The sequence below is a fragment of the Leuciscus leuciscus genome (genome assembly GCF_965113295.1).
Source record: "Leuciscus leuciscus genome assembly, chromosome: 19".
In the NCBI taxonomy this organism is placed as follows: Eukaryota; Metazoa; Chordata; class Actinopteri; order Cypriniformes; family Leuciscidae; genus Leuciscus; species Leuciscus leuciscus.
The window spans coordinates 23,271,399-23,295,525 of record NC_138743.1 but is presented as its reverse complement, the minus strand read 5'-3'; the positions used below and the strand labels follow the sequence as shown (position 1 = coordinate 23,295,525).

At 36.9% G+C, this 24,127-nt stretch overlaps 1 protein-coding gene across 12 annotated transcripts in view; it reads right to left on the bottom strand.

The window, feature by feature from the left end:
• Positions 1–24,127, bottom strand: part of dab1a (DAB adaptor protein 1a) — a 426,003-nt gene that overhangs the window by 23,460 nt on the left and 378,416 nt on the right. For 7 of the 12 annotated variants that reach the window (XM_082146834.1, XM_082146833.1, XM_082146835.1 and 4 more), the window contains 8 exons: positions 19,324–19,455; positions 16,007–16,126; positions 14,841–14,879; positions 13,278–13,340; positions 9,540–9,593; positions 2,704–2,766; positions 1,451–1,513; positions 1,189–1,285 (listed from right to left, as the gene is read on the bottom strand). In XM_082146834.1, coding sequence (XP_082002960.1) covers positions 1,189–1,285; positions 1,451–1,513; positions 2,704–2,766; positions 9,540–9,593; positions 13,278–13,340; positions 14,841–14,879; positions 16,007–16,126; positions 19,324–19,455 — 631 coding nt within the window. The remainder of the gene's footprint in view (positions 1–1,188; positions 1,286–1,450; positions 1,514–2,703; positions 2,767–9,539; positions 9,594–13,277; positions 13,341–14,840; positions 14,880–16,006; positions 16,127–19,323; positions 19,456–24,127) is intronic. The other 5 variants (XM_082146837.1, XM_082146838.1, XM_082146830.1 and 2 more) reach the window with 5 other exon arrangements.

The following is a 24,127-nucleotide window of genomic DNA, read 5'->3' as shown; positions in this document are numbered from 1 at the left end:
GGATTGGAAACAACATGAGGGTGAGTAAATGATGACAGAATTTTCATTTTTGGGTGAACTAACCCTTTAAGGTTTTATGTTGCATCTTATTTTCAAATAAATGTTTATAGCATTATTTTAGTTTCATGATGGTGTTTTGTACTTGTGTGGATGACACTGTGTTCATCTTCTATATATTAATATTTACCTCAGCTTTTGGAAAAGCTACTTGTGGGGACTTTGATTAATAATATGGCTTTCTCTTTACCATAATGTTTCTAAGATGAAAAGTCACCTTAAAGGTCAGTAGTAGTCTATAAAAGATGTTTGCAAGTAGATATATTAACATTATTAAAATGTTGGTTCTGGCAAGTTCAGGCATAGGGTAATTCACCCCCCCAAAAAAGACAATTATGTAATATTTATTTCCCTAATGTCATATTAAATCTGTATGACTTCCTTTCTTCTGCAAAACATAACTGCAAAATAAGATATTTGAAACTGTTTTTGTCCATTTAATGAAAGTCAATGTGGCCCAAAACAACATTCGAACCCATTCACTTTTCAATGGATGGAGAAAAATCACTGAGATTTTTCACAATATCTTTATTTGTGTTTCACAGAAGAAAGAAAGTCATACAAGTTTAAAACAGCATGAGAGTGAGTAAATATTTGAACCACTCCTTTAATAATCTGTATATATTTTGTTTAATTTAATCAAAGAATGAGAGAGAGGGGTGAAAATGGTGATGAAAAACTAAACATTGCCCCTTAGTGGTGCAAAAATCCTTGACTAAGTGGACATCAGGGAAAAAAATAACATAATAAAAATGTATGATATGACTCCCGAACAGATGTGCGTGTTAAAAAGGCATCAAACACTCACAGATATAAACACACACACACACACACACACACACACACACACACACACACACACACACACACACACACACACACACACACACGCACACACACACAGTAGCACTAGAGCAGATAGAGGTAACGCTGTGTCCTCTGCAAGGCATTTATCATGCAGATCAGTACAGCAGCCAGTAATGAGAGAATTCATATTCTACAGCAGGAGGACGGGACATCTTATTTAGCCGGAACTAGACAGACACATTACTTAATTTACATCCGCCCCATTCCATGTCTCCTTTATCTATTTTCTTGGTATTGTTTTACCAGGGGCGAATTTTCTCCTACCTGAGGGTACAGAGGCAGGGTTGAAGGGGGTGAACAGTTCGGATGGAGTCTGGTGGGCCAGCGTGCGGTCCAGAGTATTAGCCGGAGATGCTGGGGTCTGTGGAAGAGGAGAATCACAGCAGTCTAAACAGAAGCTTTCCAAAAAAAAACTACACTTGCTCATAGCTCAACTATATCAAAATGGCATACTGTTTAAATACTACCTAATTAGCATGCAGTATACACTGTGCAGTATTCCTGCATTCCATTTGGAGTCACTCACCGAGGGGGACGTGATATCAGGAGGAGTGGACATGTCTCCGAAAAGCTCTAACTGGTTGATATTCTGCAGATGAAAGAGGAACATTTACCAAAATCAGATGTGTTTCACCTCAGCACTCACTGCCATGACAGTCTAGTCTTTGCCACAGAATATTGGCATCTACCTTGGGCAAACAGTGGTATGAATACAAATGGTGACTTATGGAAATGATAGTGAGTTGCTATAGAAATGATATAAAAAACATATAAAAGATGATGATGACTTCTTGTACCTACCGATCAGCACGGAGAAATAAACTGTAATAAACAGTAATTTATTTTCATTTCCATCTATCTATCCAGCCAGCTAGCCAGCCAGCCATCTAATCTATAATATAATATAATAAGAGATAATGTCTAGGAAGATAATGAGTGAATATTTTGGGATATATCCTGTATTCACGGTCATTGCTGAACAAGGGACTTTTTCTGTTTTTTGCTGCCTAAAATGTCTGAATTTTCTGCAGCCTTTATTTATTTATTTATTAATATTGTGGTGATATTAACTGAATTATTTGTGTTGTTTCGCAGTGAAAACCCACCAACAATCATATCATACTGTACTTATTGAAACTTGCCAAAGCCGAAGTCCTTGTTCTCTGTATGGCTGGGTCCATCTATGTACACTTTTCACTGGAGTACAATGGCAGGACAAGTGATTGATTAATTTGTTCGGGCTTGGAATTATGGATTTTGATTAGTCAATATTGCTTTTCCCCCTAATAATTTTAAAACAATTAAAAAACAGCACACACAGTAACACGACTGTGTGCATGACCTTTGAGACCACTGTAAAAATCTTGCGCACATGGTCTCTGACTGATTTATTTATGGGAGCACAAAATCCAACCTATTCAATAGGGTCACACTAGGGTCACCTAAAAAAGAGCTCTGTCATTTGACTATAAAAAAAGAAAGGTCAGGTATGAGTAAGTAGACTACTTCCAGGAGACTAGTGGAAAAGGTAAAAAGCAAGAGACTGGGGATTTAGCAGGGCTATAAACTGTTCATAGCGGGAAGTGTGACATTTACTTTCCTGTACAGGGACTCTACTGAAGTCTACAGAGGACCATAGTGCACTACTTATTACTTTATAACTAGATTACAGCTAGAGGAGCTTTATAGGTCATTTGCAATCAAAACAACAGCTTGGAGGATCATGGGAAGGCCGGGGGCAGGTGTGGAGAAACTTCGGCCAGTCATTGTCCACCTTACCTTGGTGACCAGCAACAGGTCAGTGTCTAGATCCAAGAGATCGATCTGTTGGTTATGTTTGTTCTGCAATGATAACATGGTGTTAGATGAAAGATGAAATGGGACACACAGAAAATGAGGTCTGTTTTGGGAAGGTGAAGTGTGATTAGATGAGATGGATGGTACTTTACCTGAACAGGTGAGGTTACACATGTTTACCTCACTATCCCACTATCAATTCGTGGCTTTTGCATTTTTTTTTTTACCAGATTATCTCTCAACAGGTTTGAGCCCGACAAATGCAAAAACCAACAGTATTTATCTTCGCTAACTCGCATCCCACCCCATAGTCCCAAACTTTAATTTGTGGAAGGAGCAATCAAACTAAAAAATGATTTTTAACCAGCTGCCGGCAGGCTTTAATGGGAAAATAATGTGCTCAAATGGGCGTCCCTTGAGATAACATGGGAAGAGCAAAAGACCATGAACAACAGCTGCTCCCATCTTACATATTTGTGCTGCTGAAAAAGCAACACAGGCGAGGAGAGGATCTTATACAAAAGGAGAGGATGGGTAGACCATGAAATAGAAAAGAACACCAAGAACCCTTTCTTCGAACATGATTCACTTGGTTAGCCGGATAAAGAGGTGTCAAGTCAAGTCAAGTCAAGTTTATTTGTATAGCGCTTTTCACAATACAGATTGTATCAAAGCAGCTTCACAGTATTAAATTAAAATAATACAACAAAGTTTGTTTCAAGAGGAATTTATTGATTGATAAAATTAAATTAAATATCCCCAAAATATCCCCAACTGAGCAAGCCAAAGGCAACAGTGGCAAGGAACCGAAAAACTCCATCAAGTGACCTAATGGTGTCCTAAAACTCCATCAGGTGACCTAATGGAGAAAAAAAAAACCTTGGGAGAACCCAGGCTCAGTCGGGGGCCAGTTCTCCTCTGGCATTTATGAGCTAGAGGCCGGATTGTAGTTTGAACTGTAGGATTATATGAATGCCTGGCTGAAGAGATGCGACTTTAATCTAGTTTTAAACTGGGAGAGCGAGTCTGAGCAACGAACAGTATCAGGAAGACTATTCCAGAGTTTTGGAGCCAAATGTGAAAATGCTCTCCCTCCTTTGGTGGTTCTGAATATCCTAGGTATGACGAAAAGCCTTGAATTTAGTGATCTTAAAGAGCGCGATGGATTATAGGGCGATAGAAGATCCGTTAAATAGACTGGAGCTAAGCCGTTTAGGGCTTTATAAGTCAGTAGCAATACCTTGTAATTAATATGGAGCTTTATAGGTAACCAATGCAGTGATGATAAAATCGGTGTTATATGATCATATTTTCTTGATCTCGTAAGAAATCTAGCGGCGGCATTTTGGACTAACTGTAGCTTGTTTACTGAGGATGCAGGACAACCAGCTAATAAAGCATTACAGTAATCCAGTCTCGAGGTCATGTGCATTTTTTTTTTTTTTTTTTCACTTGGTGCCCTCAGAGAGACATGACTGAAGGAAAACTATTTATTTTGGTAACTTTACATTAGGTTCCATTTGTTAATGTTAGTTAACTACAATTACTTAAAAAGTAGAAAAAACTATTTGTTACTGTTAATTTACAACATTCAACATTTAATTTTAACATTTTCATATTTGAATTTTTAGTTTCAGTATTTTTGTTGTGTTTTTGTCATTTTTATTAGTGATTTATTATGTCTATATATAGTATTTATTAAGTCTTGGTTTAGTTTGAGATTATTTAGTTTTAGTTATTTTAGTACTTCAACTTAAACTAAACAAAAATGAGAAATGTTCCTTAAGGGCACTAGCTGAAATAAAATAAGTTTAACTTTTTTGTTTTATTTTATTTCAGTTAGCGTTTATTTTATTTCAAGTACCGGAAATATTTGTTTTTATGGTTTTAGTACTTTGATAACAAAGATTGATAAATGTTGTGACAAATGTCTTATTCATTGTTTGTTAAGTTTGCGTGATACATATACATGTCATTACAATTTTAATTTGTCAGGATTATGTTTTGTTCTTTGTGTTTGTTTAAATTCCTGTCTTGCCAATTGACCTAATTTCCAAGTATGTGTCAGATTGATTTAGTTCACCTGTTGTTCATTAATTATCTCCCTAGTTTCCTCATTTGGTTGTGTATATATTCTCTCTCTTGTGTTCAGTTGTTTGTCTGGTCTCGTTGATGTAAAGTGGTTGTTTTCCTGTCTCCTGAGTTCCTAATATATTAACATTAATATAAAAACAAGATATGTAAAATTTGACATTCATGACATTCAAATGACAGACATTCACATTGATTTCTGCTACAAAAGATAACTTAGGTTTATGATGGAATCCGGGAAGTTATCCGGCTAACCAAGTAAGACCAGAATTAACACTGACAACAAGATAAACACACAAGATCTGGACATGTACATGTAAAACATGCAATAAAATCAAGTGAGAACTGACTCCAGGTCAGTGGCTCAGGTTTCAGAAGCAGTTGACACCTGAGATGGTTAAGTCTGAAAGTCTCTCTATGTTAGCGCTTGGTGTTTGGTGTTAGCGCTTAGCTTTAAGATTCGAAGTATGGTCATATCAGTCTGAGAGAAGTAAGCAGGAATAAGCCACTGCTAGTGACATGTTATATTTGCTAATACAGTTATGAGTGAATGGACAAACATGAAGGAAAGCAGAGGCAGTGTGATAGAAAGGGAAAGAGAGAAAGCATCATCAAGGTTTGGGTTGTGTAGCTTTCTTCACTCGATCAGTTCAGCTGTCTAACATTAAAAAGGGCTTCATTCATAAAACATAAGCAGAACTCTGAATAATGCAGCAATCTACATTTCACTCAGTTTGGTTCTGCTTGTGTTTCACGAATGAGGCCGAATAAGGGGAAAAAACAAAAATTTGATTTGTTCCTGCCATGTTTCCAGGGTGATGGTGTTCGCCTCACGTTGTTTGGTTTTGAAGGTCATTGAGCTGGAACTGCCGTTCTACGCTGCGACCAGTAGCTGAATTAAATGGCCGTAATATTACCAGCCCAAAAGATGCCATCAAATCAATCTCTTTACACACCCTTGGGGATCACCATTGAGGATAATGGGAAAGATGACATCTGGGCCCCACAGTGATGAACTGTGTCAGTCAAAGCGCCTTGCATGCTGCTGACACCTTATTACTGATGGATATCACGAGTGCTGTTAACTACCTTCTTATCTGTTATTATAACAAGCTGCCTCTCCTGCGAAAGTATGACTCACATGATGTATTGTCATTCCATAACCGAAACTACAGTATTTACACTAAACAGTCTCCATGGCAACATTTAGAACGAGGCTGGGAGTGAATATTAGTATCACGTTTATTTTGCCACAATCCATCAGCATACTTTTCTATCATCATCACTTCAAAAGACTATCAATTAGCCGTCCCTTCGGAGAGAATAATTATCTTCGCAGTGTCCTGTGTGCTTTTAGTACTGCCCATTTCATTACGGACGGAGAGTAATGATCATGTAGCCACAGGCATGAAACCAACTGAGAAGCACAGCGTGGAAATTAAATAATATGTGGAGAGGTACAAGAAAAAACAACAACACTAAAGAGTTATTCAAAGAAATGATTCATTAAATACTGTTTATCAAAGTCAATTCTTTAGTAGGCAAAAATATAATGGGGGGAATTTACTAAGAATAAATTGCACTGACTGATATTGTTGTTTATTTGCGCACACTGCCTGCTTTGTTCCACCGCATGATTCACTAAGGGGAATATGAAAATTAAATAATGTGCAAACGCAGTTTGCATGACGCTGTTGTCCATTTCAGTTGTGAAGGATGCGGCAGAATACCATGATCTGGCATACTGCATCTTTTTTTACTTCTTTTGAACAATGTGTATTAAAACAATGTGTATTAAAAGTGCAAAACAAAGCAAAGCAAAGCAAAGCAAAGCAAAGCAAAGCAAAGCAAAGCAAAGCAAAGCAAAGCAAAGCAAATAAAATAAAATAAAATAAAATAAAATAAAATAAAATAAAAGCAAAGCAAAGCAAAGCAAAGCAAAGCAAAGCAAAGCAAAGCAAAGCAAAGCAAAGCAAAGCAAAGCAAAGCAAAGCAAAGCAAAGCAAAGCAAAGCAAAGCAAAGCAAAGCAAAGCAAAGCAAAGCAAAGCAAAGCAAAGCAAAGCAAAGCAAAGCAAAGCAAAGCAAAGCAAAGCAAAGCAAAGCAAAGCAAAAAACCCAAAACAAAGGAAGGCAAAAGAAAAAACAGAAAACAAAGAAAAACTAAACTAAACAATGAAACAAAATCAATTTTTCTTTATAATTTGATAATCATTTAATGAATCAGCCCTGCTATGAAAGCTAGAAAATGTACACAAATGTCACCTAAAAAAGTGTTTAATAATTATAATAATGTATAAATATAATGTACATTACACAATATATATACTTAATTTTATAGAAGTGTGCTTGTGCCAAAAACAATGACAATTCATTGTACTGAAATGCTTATTGAATTTGCCCCCCCAAAAAAAAAAAAAAAAAAAAAAAAAAAAAATTAAAGAAGCGCAAATAAATTCATATAAATAAATAAATTCAGACCCACAATGTACAGTATGTGCAGATGCACAACACAAAACAGATTTACAGCCTAACAGTTCAAAAGCCAATTCCGTAGAGCCGAAAGAGTTATTTTATGAGTTGAAGCTGTGTAGATTTTGCTTCGGCAGAAATGAAAAAGCTGGGGAAGGCAGGATCAAGAGGCCACGCGACTTAGATTGAAACAGGAGAGAGGAAGAAGGCTGAAAATATGTGCGAGGAAAAGAGAGAAAAGAGTGAGTGGGTGTTTGAAAACATGATGGAAGAGGCGAGAGGAAGAGATGCCAGACAGCGGCACAGGGTGACATGAGGGCTGAGATGAGGAAATTCCAACTCAAACATTGTTTTCCAGGTCTGGAGTGACCCAAACAATTGAATATTGAGGACAGACTCAACCAACTCCAGGGTACTTGGGACTTTTGCAGGGGTTGTATGTGTTGTGATGGTGATTGTGTGAGGGTTTAGGCATTTAGCTGAGCTAAGACTGAATGAACAGAGCAGCTATAACACAAGAGAGATACAGACAGCAGAGACACTGGCCAGAACATGAAAAGATCAGCCATCTTTCTTTATAACAGAGTGTTAATGTTGAGGCCAAATGGCCTGACAAGAGATCATCCACCATTTAAAGAGAGAGAGCAAAATTCACTATAACTTCTTGACCAGTTGAATCTCGTTCACAGTACGATCACAGATGCATGAGCACAACTCAAAAAATGCAGAAGAATGTTTGCCATCTCTCATTTAAATGACTTTATCTGTCAACCCATTTAAGCTACACAGACTTTCTTTTTTTTTATTATTGTAAATCATGCATGATTCACGGACATTCATGATGTGGCATTGAAAGAATAGTTCACCCAAATTTAAAGTTCTGTCATGTTGTTTCAACACTCCAAACATTATGTTCTTCCTCAGTGCTTTTGTCTCGTTTTTTAGTACAAATATCTAAACATTCTTAAACGAAGATACATTTACTTGAGAAGCAAAATGACTTATGATGTTAAGTATATATATTTTTCTAAAATAATTATCAAAATTAAGCGAGATTTGCGCAAGAAAACGAATTGCCACTATCAAAAAATATATATTGTTGGTTTAACTAAAAAAAATAAGTAAGTTACGTGGTTGCCTTAAAATGTTGAGTTAATTTAAATAAAAAATAAAAGAGAGTTAATACAATGAAGGAGATTGGTTTAATAAACAGAAACTCAAAATATTATGTTGATTTGACAAAAGATAAAAAATTGTGAAAACAAATCATGACAATCATTTTTACAGTGAATGGGGTCAGAAAAAATGATCTTGTTTTCGCTTTGAATTGAATTGTTTATATTTCTGACCCCATAGCCAGATATTTGTTCTCGTTTAAGCTTAAAACCACTTGAGCTCATTTTGATCCTTTTTTTCTTTTTAAGAATATATTCATTTTTTTTCCCTCAAATTAAATGTATCTTGATTTAAGAATATTTAGATATTTGTACTAGAAAACAAGACAAAAATACTAAGGAAGATTTGTTTTTTTGCAGTAAACTTCCCTGGAACACAAAAGAAGAAACCCTTTGGAGACTGTTCTAGTTGCTCATTTCCATAAAAATATGAATATAGCGAAAATGGTCCGTATGAGTTGTGTCCTATATTCATGCTTTTATTTAATAATTACTTAAATTTCTGCCTGATACTGTGCGTGAATCATATGGACCACATTTATGGCGCGCCACTTTTATATCCTTTTATATCCTTGAAAGACAGTCATTGCAAGAAAAAGAATGAGCACATTCTTCTTTCAAATCTCTGTATTCCATGGAAGAAATAAAGTCATACATGATTCATGAGAATTTTCTTTTTGGGTGAACTTTCTTGTCAACTTGATTCACAAGGCTGGAATGCCCTCATGAACGCACCAGCTGTCCTTATCATGGGGTGAAGACAAGCGTACATCATGCAAAAACCGACCAATCACGTAATGCCCATCACCCAAACAGCTAGATTTTCACAAAGAAAATGAAACAAACACAAAAACCACACATATACACAACCAGCCAAAAACGCACAAACACCGGGGGGTAAATTAAGAGTGCACAGTCTATGCGATTTACTGTAAGCCGGGAAATGAGTGCTGCTGAACTCCTCACGGGACTCGAGACAGGGAGCGGAAACATGCTTGATGCTTGGTGGTTCACATATTGAAAGGTTTGCCAGAGAGAGGCACAGGATAGTCACATAAACAAACACACACAGGTCCACTCACTGGATGTCGCTTTGGGACGTCATAAACTCCCTCCTTTTGTTGGCTGGTAGGGACCTGGTGTGGACAGGGAGCCCAGCCAAATGCACAGTTAACATGACAAGTTACCATTAGTTCAGATTTCAGCAAGAGATTTTACAAGGTCAATGCAGAATGCAAATTGAATGCTTCCTGGAGAGCAAAATGAGCCATTGTCTATGTATAAAGTGTTCTAATTAATAATATAAGTGCAAGATGCAGAAAATAGTGCATAGTATAAATTAAAATTGAGCTTGAATAATAATAATAATCAATATTTGTATTATTTATAATATATATATATATATATATTTTATTTATAATAAATGTTTAGATGAAATAAATCAAAATAATATCAATATAATTTTATAGTTTGCATGATAAATATTTTATTTTATTTTCTATTATTGATCAATAAGTTGACAACATGTGTTTTTACATTGCCTTAACTCAAAAGAAAAAATATATTTAAAATAAAATAAGTTAATTTATAAGTTATACAAGACATATATATTTTTAAGTCAGTTTAGCACAATTTAAGTTAAAGTTGAATTAAAAATCCCAGTTGATTGTACTTAAAAAATTAAGGTTGTAATTTTTTTTTTTTACAGTGTACCATCATTTTCATGTTCAAATTAGACGGCTAGAAAAGATGCAGATCCTTTCTTTGTCTGTTATTTTCACGTCTTCTCTCTGGCTCTCTCTTTTTAATTTGCCATTGTTCTTAATTCCCCTCTTGCTGAGAGACTGATTGCCGCTGTGTTTTTATTTGATCGTACACTTGAAGTGATCTTTCTATTTCTTTTATTCAAAGATCACACAGCGACAGCAATGATTAATCATTCTCACTCTTTCATTTGGAGAAAGGGCAGAGGAGAGACCTGCTGCTTTCCTCTCACAGCAGAGTAATTTCTCCACGCAGACTTTGGAAATCTCCCTACGCTCAGCATCAATCCCTCAGCTCAGTCATGCTATCCAAACTTTACCAGAGCCAAAACTACTTGGGACCCAAGGGGCCCGCTGGAGGTCAAGGTTACTTTTGATACATAGTGTTAGCTTCGGATAATCAACATATCTTGTTATGAGATGCTGTTCAATAAGGTTAAGGAATGTTAGATAGCGTTTCTTTACAGTTTTCCCCCTTAATATAGGGTTCCTGTATAACAATTAAGAGAAGACGCTATACAGGCAAAACTATTGTTTTTTCAAGCATTGGTCAATTTTAAGATTTTGCTCTATTTTGCTTGCATTTTTTTTCAGACTTGTGGAAAGAAAACATCCCAAATACACATGTAAGTGTTTATTTTATTACACTTTTATCTATTTGCGTCTGTACATTTTAACTACAATACATATCTTTAAAGGCAGTACCGCACTCAGCAAGAAATCTCCACTTACATAAACCATTTTTTTCCTATCTATATTTTGAAAGTATTAACAGAGAGGTTTGTTCATATAACTTTCGTCTGATTTATGTAACATTGTATATCACTTTTTTCTGACTTTTGACAGAATTTTCTGATTTATGTTATGATAAAAAGAGATATCCAAAATCCCCCCAGTAAAAACATTTAACTCTAATTTGTCAACAAAATGGAATAAGAATTTCAAACCTGGCTTTATCCACAGTTCAATTCCTGTTCTCGAAATGTATGCAAATCTGTGCATATTAAATTAACTAATGCCTCACATGCATATTTAAACATAACATTTCAGAAAAATTGTAATACAAAACAATTGTCTGTGATAAGTCAACTGGATAAAGTATGATATTTATTAGTTCAATGTTTTACCCTATTGACCTGTAGTGTCTTGCTTTAAGTTTGGGAAAATAATTTTCAGGAATATTACACACAAAAAAGAGCAATTTGTAAACCAGTGGCAAATTTTAAAGCTAAGCATAGCTAGAAAATGTAAACACACTATTGAAATTTCCATTAATTTTTCATTTTATTTTCAATTCCCTGATATTTTCATGGCGTTCCGCAATATGACCACGATTCATTGGTTCGACTGATGCCATTTATACATCTTCAGGCTTGACAGTGGACATCAAGAGAACACAAATCTCTTGTTCTGTTCATATAGGTTTCCCGATTTTATTGCTGTTAGCGAACACCAAAAGTGATGTTCACGCAGATTCAATTTGACTCGGCCAATCTGGCTTTTTGTTTGATATGAGATGAGATCAGGTGTTAGCTGATCCTGGTTTTATTGATGTGACAGCAAGCAGATGTCTCCTTCATGCTCCTGAGTTTCCGATATCTGTCCTGATGTCAGCAACAAGTGAAGGAGTTTGTGAAGTGTCAGCTTAGCGCTTGAGAGCCGAGCAGATATTTGATTTTAGAGGGTATAATTTGGACCGAGATGGTGTTTCAAGCTTTCGTGGAGCTACTTAACTGAATACGACATTACGTCGGCTCTGTAAAAAGTTGTGGAGGAGACAGACTGGCAAAGTGTTGGGGCACTAATGTGGTTATTGTTTAGCTTGGCAGTGTCTCTTTTTGACTCAAGCCACAGGTGACAAAACAAAGCAGCACCTGAGGATACAACACCTGCTGTTGTCTTGGTCATGGCGCTTGGAGCACAAAACATTGCTGGGTGTAAATCTTTGAAAGGGCCGTCACGCTGAATTAGTGTGGCTTGGAGAAGCACTCTGTTCTAATTCACAGGTGGGACTCTGGCAGCTACACAGTGGAGCTGTCAGTATAGCTGTACCATCAACACCAAGGGATTCTTCTAAAGTGTTATTTAAAGATGAATGCCGGTTTGTTTGGAGGCTCCCTATTGGCTGTCTGATCATCAAAACCTGTGTTGGTCCATGAAAGCTGCTAATGATAGACCTAAGCTCGATGTATTATGTGTGTTTTTTTCAAACTGACATATTGTATTGTGTTGTGGACGGCGACAGTAATTTCAACACACTGTAAAAGTGATTCTTCGAAGTAAATAAAACAAAGATTATTGGTGTATGTTTTACAAGAAAATACGATTTCAGTCATTTTTTTTTAACATTTATTTGAAGTTATTTGTGAAATTTACAATACATTTCTGTACTATATATATATATATATATATATATATACATACATACATTTTTTATAATAATTTATAATATATATTTTATAAAAAAAAAAGGTTAGACTAGATTTCTTTCAATCAGGAGTGTAGGAAAAATCAGAAAAATCAGGGGTGACATTATAAACCTCACCAGCCTGGCTCATGAATATTAATTATGTCAAAAATCTGTTTTTTAAACTATGTAAAAAAATGAGAAACTACGCTGTTATGTATTTATTTAAAATGTAAAATATTTATTTCAATGAATTTTGAGTAGAACTTGTAAGTTATGTATTTGACCTTATTAATCATATTTTACAGTGCAACATTACAAAACATATTGAAATTAATATTATAATAATTGATGAAAAAAAATGAATTTATTGTTAACATTTTTATTGAATTAGTCCAATTTAAAATAGCAGAGCTGGCAAACTTCCAATTCTCAGAAAAAGAAAAGTACTATAGTATGTTGTCACATGTTCAAATCCCCCACACATATTATTTTGCATGGACATATGCTACTCTGAATTGTTTGTTTTGTACTATAATAATAATATAAGTAAATTGTTACTAGTGGTGAACAAGTTTTCAAACTAATATTGAAATCTGATTATGTGATTTTCAGTTAAAAGGTATCATTATTAAGATTTGGTAGTGTACCTGATATATGCTCTCCTCTGATTGGTCACGGATGGGCTCGTGTCCCGCCTCAAATACAATGTACTACAACATCGGCAGCAGAAGAAGATAAAAAGGCAAAGGGACAGGAAAAAGGTGAGTGCGAAAAGAAAAGAGAAAAGGAAGAAGACTGATTGATCACACAGAATCAACAGCGGCCCCCAGGAAGAGCGCAGTGACCCCTGTAGCCTTGAGGGACACAGCGGACGGTTCATGTTTCACTGCAACTACAACTATGATAGTTTCAATGCAGAGAAGAATATTCACTCTCTACATTCGAGACAACTTAAAATAACCATAATAACAAATACAAGAACATTTCGGAGGGAATAATTACGATTTGTTCTTTCTGACCCACGCCTCATGCATATATTCAGTCTGATTTCGGCCTTTAAAATTTCATCATCCCATTTTTTTTTTTTTGTGTGTATCCGTACCCCTCTGTTTCTGTACCTGCGAACAGGGCAATGTTATGAATTTTACAACGTTAAGGAGAAATAAATCAAAGTCTAAAACCCAATATTTCTTTTACGATGCATGCTAATGTTAGCTTAGCCGGGGTAACAAAACTTTCCCAGTGTTGGTCTGCATTTAAGATGCTAACCACTGAGTTTTAGGCATTATTTAGGAATGGCAGACCCGTTTAAACCCATAGCTGTGATATATTCCTCCATAACGCAGGGACCACACAGAGATGAGAGCGATTTTTGGCAAGCGACATTCTAGCTAATTGCTAATTCCTATCCATTCAAGACCACATTAATGCTAATGGCAGAATCGTCTCCATTTTCTGTGACATTAGATCTAATGGCTTAGTCGTTCTCATTTACAAACTAGGCTACTGTCGCCATTGGCCATTTCATTCTGTTACACAGTTAGCCATTGGCTAATTCTCTTCTTCTCTAGCCGTCTTAACAGCAAATTGATAGTGCTTATCAGGTCTTTACTATACTGCAAGTAATGACTGATTCTTAAGCTAACTGCTGGGCCTAGAAGCAATGTTTCTCATTTCTCTTCTACTTTGTTAGTAACAGCAAATGGACGTCCAGTCTTGCTTTTTAAAGATACACTCCAATCATACACAATAAAATACATAGAAGGCTAGATCATTCGCAATATGATGCACACCGGACAATACGGAAAGGCAATGTAATGCATGTAAACACACACACACACGCAGCCCAGATGAGATGTGTTAAAGCTGTCTGTTTTCAGTACAAAATATAGGAGGCTCCCAGAATCGCTCTTGCATCAGAGTTTTATCAGTATATTCCCAATTCATTAAAAGGAAAGGTTAACAACACTTTGCAGCGATGATTCACAGTTTACTTCTATATAGAAATGATGAAATAACAAGACTTATTAATTCAGGAGGAGTGAGGAAAGAGCAGAGAAAATGGAGTGGAATCATTTATTTCTGTAAATGAGATTAAACGCATATTACTGAGCAGGGAGCCCTGTTTAAAGTGACACTGAGAGGCACACTAAATTGACAGCGTACATTCAGGCAGACATAATGATTAACGATTTATTTCAAAGCGTTACCTGATACACGGGATCCTCCACATCTTCCTCCAAAATGGTCTGCAGGAGTGATCCCACAGAGGGAGTGATTGAAGGAAGGAGAGTATTGGTAGAAGGAAACGGGAGAGGTGATTATGACGAGAAAAAAGAAACCAATTTTTGGTCATTTATGTAAAAACAGAGCAAAAGCACAATTTCAACATCAGCCAGTGAAAATAGGAACAGAAATGCGGCCTGCACAGGACGAAAGGAGGGATTTTGTCTCGATTGAAAAAGCAGTGTGAAGGAAATCACCCTGCATATATGCACCTGAGATTCGAGAGAGAGAGAGAGAGAGAGAGAGAGAGAGAGAGAGAGAGAGAGAGAGAGAGAGAGAGAGAGAGAAAGTGGAAAGAGCTGCCAGACGATTGGTGCGCACTGTGGGATTTTGCCACTGTTTTGTCGTGTCCATTTCTCACTATTAACTAGTTGCTTATATTAGCATGCATATTACTAGAATATTGGCTGTTTATTACTACTTATAAAGCACATACTGTAATAATACCTTATTCTTCATGACCATATTTTACATCCCTTAATCCTAAATCCTACCCAATACCTAAACTTAACAACTACCTTACTAACTATTATTAAGCAGAAATTCTGAGTTTATTAGGAAAAAGTCATAGTTAATAGTGAGAATTGGACACTAATATATATACCCCATATATATTGTATATAATAGGGCTGTGCAACGATTAATCATGTTATTAATATACATATACATTATATATATATATATATATATATATATATATATATATATATATGTGAGACAGTTGTTGTTGTACAGTCTGCCTCCTTGTTTACCCACTTCTCATTAATTTACAATCTTACAAGCAACAGTTGCAAAAAAAAAGAAGGAAAAAAAAACAGTGCACCCGGCCTCATATGAGTATAATTATGTTATTCTCTGAGATAAATAATAAATATGCCCTCTCGGAAATGTGTTGTTTCTGTATTTTCACCCTTTTTGTATTGCATATTTCATTATTCCCTTTTGAGTTTGTTGTTGTTTCTCTTTTACACCACTCTCGTTCGTCTGCTGACATATATGCGGCCGTATTTTGACCGAGCATTAGAAATTGTAAATTCTCTTTGGGTTTTTGAGTTTATGTGAGTGTGAAGGTTTCCTGCGTGTGTGTTACCTGATAAACAGCTTGTTCGCATTGCTTGTCCTTCTGAGCTTTCTTCTCAATCTCCTCCCTCTGTTTAATCTCATAAATCAACTGGAAAAGGTCACGGAGGTCGAGGATCACAGGCTCAGCCTGGGAATACATGCAGAAAGATAGGCAGAGAGACAGATTTATAGAGGCAAAGAGAGAGAGAGAGAGAGAGAGAGAGAGATAGAGGGGGGAAGAAGTGACATGATCTTCTCAATAAGGATCCATATCTGCTGTATTTCCTGTACGATTCTTCAAGTAATTCAGAGCAAAAAAACTAAAAAGAAACAAGAAAAAAAGGACCTCTTAACCTCTTATTCAGCTGCTTTTAAATCTGCCAGATGAGAGGTGACAGAACAAAGTGCTTTCCGTTTGCAAGGGTTGGGTCAGATCAAAATTCACTCTTTGTAGTTACATTAAAAATGCATCTCCTTCCCAGTGAAGCCTAAATGTCACTTATAGCTCAATAAATACATGGATGACAATGCCCTCAAAACTCGCCGTGGGGATTTTTCTGAGCAGATGTGAGAAAGAAAGAGTGTTTACAGAGAAAGAAATGTCAAAAGAGAGACGAAATAAGAAAGTAAAGAAGAATACATGCTGCAGTGGGTTTGTGGATAAATCATACACAATCATTTCAGCATTCAGTAGCATGATATATGATATAGGTCTCTTACCTATCTGACCGCTACCATTTTGTCTATTTAAATGGAGAAAAATCGATCATAACTCCAGTAAACTATGGAGTGCCGCAGGGATCTGTGTTAGGCCCTCTGTTATTCTCAATATATATGATGCCACTTGGAAATATTATAAGGAAACATGGAATTAGTTTCCATTGTTATGCTGATGACACTCAAATATATATTTCATCACGGCCGGATGAAAACGCTAAATTATCCAAATTGACAGAGTGTGTTAAAGATATAAAAGATTGGATGACGCGTAATTTTCTTTTATTAAATCCAGACAAGACAGAGGTAATACTTATCGGTTCAAAAAAACACCCACAAAACCTCTCACAATACAACTTCAGTGTTTCCCCTACAATGTATTAAGCAGAAACAGTGTTACAGAAAAAAAGATCAGTAGTGCAGGTGAGGGAGGAAAGAGTTTCATTTTTCCACTATCAATTTCTACCTTACATCTGAAAATTAACACAAAAGAAAAACATGAATAATTCTGTCCTAATCCTGTTTGTGACCAGTTCAAGGTACGTGCTGCAATAATCATGCCTTCTGTTGATGGTATGTCAAATTTAATTTCTCAAAATGTCCATTTCTATCCACAAAACTTGGCAGAAGTCATGGTTTAAGGGGTTATAAAAAAATATATATATATCTTGCACCCCCGGACCCCCCGCGAGCGGCTTGGTAACAACCTCCGGCACGTAACAGCACCGCTGCTGGAAACATTTATAGGGGAAACACTGCAACTTTAACATCGTAGGATGTCCTGTTACTTTATCCTCTACAGTAAAAGACCTGGGTGTTATACTCGATTGCAACCTGTCTTTTGAAAATCATATTTCATATTTTGCAAAAACAGCCTTTTTCCACCTTAGAAACATTGCTAAGCTACGTAATATGCTATCAGTTTCTGATGCAGAAAAGTTAGTTCATGCATTCATGACCTCGAGACTGGATTACTGTAATGCTTTATTAGCTGGTTGTCCTGCATCCTCAGTAAACAAGCTACAGTTAGTCCAAAATGCCGCCGCTAGAGTTCTTACTAGATCAAGAAAATATGATCATATAACACCGATTTTATCATCACTGCATTGGTTACCTATAAAGTTCGTATTAATTACAAGGTATTGCTACTGACTTATAAAGCCCTAAACGGCTTAGCTCCAGTCTATTTAACGGATCTTCTATCACCCTATAATCCATCGCGCTCTTTAAGATCACTAAATTCAAGGCTTTTCGTCATACCTAGGATATCCAGAACCACCAAAGGAGGGAGAGCATTTTCACATTTAGCTCCAAAACTCAGACTCGCTCTCCCAGTTTAAAAATAGATTAAAGTCGCATCTCTTCAGCCAGGCATTCATATAATATTTTTAATCTTACAGTTCAAACTACAATCCGGCCTCTAGTTCATAAATGCCAGAGGAGAACTGGCCCCCGACTGAGCCTGGGTTCTCCCAAGTTTTTTTTCTCCATTAGGTCACCTGATGGAGTTTTAGGACACCATTAGGTCACTTGATGGAGTTTTTCGGTTCCTTGCCACTGTTGCCTTTGGCTTGCTCAGTTGGGGATATTTGGGGGATATTTAATTTAATTTTATCAATCAATAAATTCCACTAGAAACAAACCTTGTTGTATTATTTTAATTTAATTTAATACTGTGAAGCTGCTTTGATATAATCTGTATTGTGAAAAGCACTATACAAATATACTTGACTTGACTATATGCACGTTTGGCCCAGCTTACTTGTAGAAATAAAACTATTTTCACACTTGTAATAGTTTATGTATTGCATACTATTTAATAGTATTTTGTGCTGGAAATTACATTTTTATATATTTTTGGAATATAATAGCTCACTCCTTGCTGAGGCAAATTTTGTAGCTAGCATTTTGTGTATTCCAAATACACATAATTACATAATATTTTCACACTTTTTGCAAATTTGAAAAAAATTACTGCTTGATTAGAAATCACACTCAATAAGACTTTATCTGAGGAGAGTGTGTGAATTGTGGAGGAAATGAAGTTTTCTTTTTTAGATTATAGTTAAAATAAAAATAATAAAATAATCCCTATATCACAATAATACTGATACTGCCACAGTACTAACAGGCAGAAAAAGGAAGAAAAAGAGAGATGGGGAGAAACAGCAGGAAACAACAACATGAGGTTGGAAAAATGTATAAATGAGAGCCATAACTGTGGCAGGAGTGAGTGAAAATAGTGCAGGAACATGTTGTCATTGCTTTATCTTTATGCGTTTGCTGGGTCACTTGTAGTTCACAGTGAGAGAGCGATGGATGGGGAGAGAGAGAGAGAGAGAGAGAGAGAGAGGACAGCAGATACTCATCATCCCAGTATGGAAATCGATTGAGCAACTGCAAAAGAAGCGCAGCATTGCAGACTAGAGCAACGCAACAACAAAGAACAGCCGCAGAAACAACAACACATGGGCAAAGTCAGAAACAGACTGAGGGAATGAATGCCAGTCAGGGACAGAGTCATTAAAGGAAGCTGTCATAACAGCAAACGGATTGCAGTACATAATATCCTTTTGGTTATATAACGCATGTGAAAATTTGAGACTATTTTCAGGTATGAGTACTTACAGACTGAGCAGTTTTGATGGCCACAAACCGATGGTTTCCCTCTTTCCCACATACATAACCAAAGGCTCTGTGGTCCGTGATATCCTTCGCAATGTAGGAAATCTCATGAACTGCATGGTGGTGCTGAAGAACCTGTGGACAAAAACAACAAAAAAAGTACTTTAGAGCTGCATATACTAGAGGAGAAGATGAAGTTTAGCTTTGATTTCAGACATTTTGACTCCCTGAATTATGTCCAAAAGAAGAAGAAGATCAAAATAAACCAATGACACTTTCAAACAATGAAGTCATTGTCACATGTGTTACGATTTCTGTCTTGTGTTCCCCTTGTCTTGTGTGGACTTCTGTTATTTCCTGTTTTGCGCCATGTTTTGTAGTCCTTTGTAGTTTTTACCATGCCAATCACTCATTTATGGTCAACTGAACCCAGATGTGCACCAAAACCTCCAGTGTGTCAATGACAAAGTTACTGCCTACTTGAACATTTATTTTTCATCATTTGAGTTCAAACTCTACACCCCCCTTTCAAACGACTGAAGCTTGAGTTTGTTTGTGCCCAAACTGAACTTTATGGTCAACTGAACCCAGGTGTGCACTTAAACCTCTTCTGTGAAAGCAAACATGTTACATCCGAGCACCCACTTAAACTTAAAAATCCAACTGCAGACATTGAATGGTCATGGAAATGAAGGGAGACATTAACCCAGAGAGGGAATTGGAGGGCAGAAATAGGTCAAGAGCTCGGAGCGAGTCGTCCTCCAGGATGATGGCTGAAACACCAGGGTCTCGGCACTAGTGTCAGCCTCCTGCCGCTGAAGAGCAATCATCTGCTGAAATCTACTGCAAGTGGCAATCTTCCCCTCACCACCCACTTCATCTAGAGTCATTAAAACATCACTAACACAATACACACGCCACATGCCGCATGCACGGGGGGAAGGAGAGACGCACCCCCATGGGTCTGGCAGTTAACTCGAGAGTTGCAACAGGGGATGACATCTTATGACAACCCGTCTGACTGCGAGGTGCTATTTTCCCTGCTGAAATATGAAGTGTTGTCAGTGATGTGTTAAACAAACTTTGAGAAAGAGGGTTGCTTTGTTAAAAAAAAAAAAAAAGTTTTGAATAAGGTTAATGGGCGGCTTTCATTATCAAACCATCATGCCGTGTGCCCACACAAACTTAATGATTTCACAGGCCTTGCGAAAATGTAGTACACATTAGTATATTTATAGAAAGAGTACTTATAACAGAAATAATATATTTTAAAAGAATATGCTTACAGTAAGTGCAAACTGAATGTAATGTTTTTGGACTCTTAATTTCATGTTGTTTCAACGCTTTGAAATACGGTATATGTACAGACAAGCATTTATGGTAAACTAAATATACTTTATTGTAATTTCTACTGAAGCTGTCGTGTCATGTCATATATTTAAATATATTTCTAAGTGCACATTTGTAGTGAAGTCTCAATTTAGTACCTTTGAAATATATTTACTTTAAATGTAATATTAATTAAAACGCAAAAATTAAGTACTTTATATATGCTTTAGTATGTTTGTCAACACATCAAAATAATATTACTTCTTTAAAACACGGCAACTATTAAAACAATGATTTAAAATGTAGTGTAAAGTTTAAACTTTCGTTTTAACATTAGAAAGTTCTCTTTTTAAAAGTGTGTACACTTAATTAGCCTTTTATTTCATTAAAATACTGGCCTTTAACTTTTTTTAAATTTTATCTGCAAATAGAGTTTTTTTTAAATAGGCCTATACTTTTAAGATTAAGTACACATTCAATACAATTAAGCACACTTCTTTTTCACAAAGTAGTAGCTCAGCTGTTTTTAAAATAGCATAGAAAATCAGTCTAGCAGCTTTCAACTCATTTTTGTGAATTGGGTTGTACGCTGAAATGAACCAGTTAAAAAAAATGGTTCACTGATTGATTTAGTGGTGGATTTTATGCCATCTTTTTGTGGTGTCTCCACTACTGGTTTCACCAATGGTGGCATTCACAGCAAGCTGGTTTTGATTTTGGATACAGTTATTTTACACAAAAAGAAATTCCATTTCATTCACTATATTAACTTAAATTTATTTTTTATTTTTTATATCTGGCTTCCCAGTGAATAAATTGCTAGTTTTTTTCAAGAATGCTGCTTGTAATACAAAATGAAACAGTCCTACCAACTGCAGACTTTAATCTTTCAAGTGCTTTTCTGGGTTTTAGATGCAAAATCTTCAGCACATAACTGCGTTTCCATTCCTTCTGGGCAGTTTAAAATTGGAAGCATAGAAAATCCTTGAAAGATTAATTACTTGTGTGCCTATTCAACGCCAGCCTCCCTCTCACTAGCTCACAGAATGGAATGTTTGCCGTGAGCTTGCGTAGTGAGTCCTGTGTTATCGCAGCACATGGGCCGCTTCCATCATAACGACCCATAATCTGCAGGTCATTCACACACGTAAGAACTCATGCTCAATAACACGCACAGCACCATACGGCGATGATTCATCAGAACAGCACGTTCAGGTTGCTCCCTTTTGTGGCTTTCATTCATTACTTTTCTTTCATTCAAATCATCACAGCGGCCCTACGACCTCTGAGGTCACTCCACTGCATTGACGATGACACTGTTACCATGGTGAAGATACACTAAGCATACGCTTCTAAGAGCTAGGTCAGGAAAGGACACGCTAGCACTGTTCCAAATCTAGCAACCTGCCTAGACATTAGCATTTTAAAGCATCATATACATGTATATGCTCTTCACGTGAAGGCTGTTCATTGTTATGTTGGCTTTCAAGATACAACATTCTGGACAAAGCATTAATATATTAATATATATATCAACATGTTAAACGTGTCCCAAAGAAACAGTTCTCGGTTCTGTGCTGGTGATCCGAGAACCGCTGTACCTGTACGTTCGGTAATACGCGCATGCTCAGTATCAGCTGCTCGTGCTCATGAGTTCTCTCAGCACAACATGTCAGGTCAGTGAACTGTTGGATTTACTGGAGTAAAATATACTCCGGGATATTGGTTTATTTCGAGTCGGTGGGACTGTCAGGCATGTCCGAAAGTGAGTAACTTCAGTAACTTGTGGATCAGCGCTGACGCAAGACGCAAACTGTTTTGAACGATTCAGTCCGATTTAGTGTACTGGTTCGACCGGTTTACTAAAAAGAACCGGTTCAAAAGAACGATTCGTTCATGAACTAGACATCACTACTACCCATCCTTCACAATTTCCTGGCACGACGAGGACACCAGATCCCCTTTTGTTTTAGCTAAATATTTTAATGTTTATCTGAGTATCACACTGTTAGCTTAGCGTCATGCTAAATCCATTGTAATAAATTGTCAAGCCTTCACATGAAGAGTGGTATTGGTAAGTAAGTTGCTGCCTATGTATCTACATACGCACATCCTGATTTTGCTGAGTTAGAAACAACATTTCTGTTCCCTACCCCTGAACCTAACCTTACCCTACCCATAAGTTATCTCTAAAATCAGAAAGAAATGACAGGTGAATAACACTGATTAGAAGCACCTAACCCTGGCTGTTAGACTAAACTTGACATAAACTGTAAATTGTCTCTAAAATCTGATTGGTTGATTGGAATGTTGTTCCAGGATCAATAAAGATGTTGATCCAGGAAAATGTTTAACTTGGTGAAATCAGGTTCTGCGTATACATACACTCTATAGAGCGTTTTAAATTGCTAAATTATGAGGTGCATCTTTTTTAGGATGCTACCTATGTTGTTTTGGAACAGACCCATCCTATGACCAATATGATTTAAAGGCATAGGGTTCAGGTTATTCACAGCCGTCAAAGAATTATAAATACAAAGGCCTAAGACAAAAGCCCTGCCCTGTTTAATCGCGCCCTGAGGGAACGCACATACAACTTAATGACAATACACAAACAGAGCTCATAATGAGGTTTTAGCGACTGGGGACGTGTCCAACACTGGTGATGAGTGAGTATGTGTGTGTGTGTGTTTGCTTATCTCTGGGTGCTGCTGTATAACACTGGTTTGAGGAGAGGGGAGACAGCGGAAAGGGAACGCTGGTGTTACAGAGATAATGAGGATCTAGAGTCCAACGCTAAGCTCTTCAAAACCACACATTCACAGCTAATTAACCAGCCGCTTGACTTCCGTACACACTCGCACGCACACATTAGCCACGGCTTCATTAGGTCCTTGTGTAGCTACGGGCCAATAGTTAGAGATAAAGTGCACGTTTTAGCCCTTATTTCATATCGTTTTGGAGCTGGCTATGTGTAAGCTTTGCCGCTGGCTTACGCCGACCGAGTTCAGAGACGGAAAGACAAGGGAAAAAAAGAGGACAAAGTGTCCCAAAACAGGACGTTTTACCCCCTAAATCAGTGCAGATGAGGGACAGCAGCTCCAGAATCCCTTCAGAGCTTGGTGCTGTCCATTGTTTGCCATCCAGCGAGGGAGGATTATACAAGGACTATCTGGGTTTTGCAAATGAGTCTGCCTAGTAGAACAATTCTTTCAATTTCATCTCCCGGTCTTGTTCGACACGCTATACAGCGAATGACTTTATCTACTTGGTCTTGCTCCTCAAATGGAGGCCCTTTCTGTTCAATAGTATCCTCTCCCTGAGTGCAGAAGATCATGACTGTTCGGTAGTGTGTGTGTGTGTGTGTGTGTGCAGGTGTTAACAGGCGGGACTATCGATACACTATCCTGCCCAGAGGGAGGCCAGCCACTGAAACTGTAACAATCATCTGCCGTGAGGAACAGACTCTGTTTGAGGA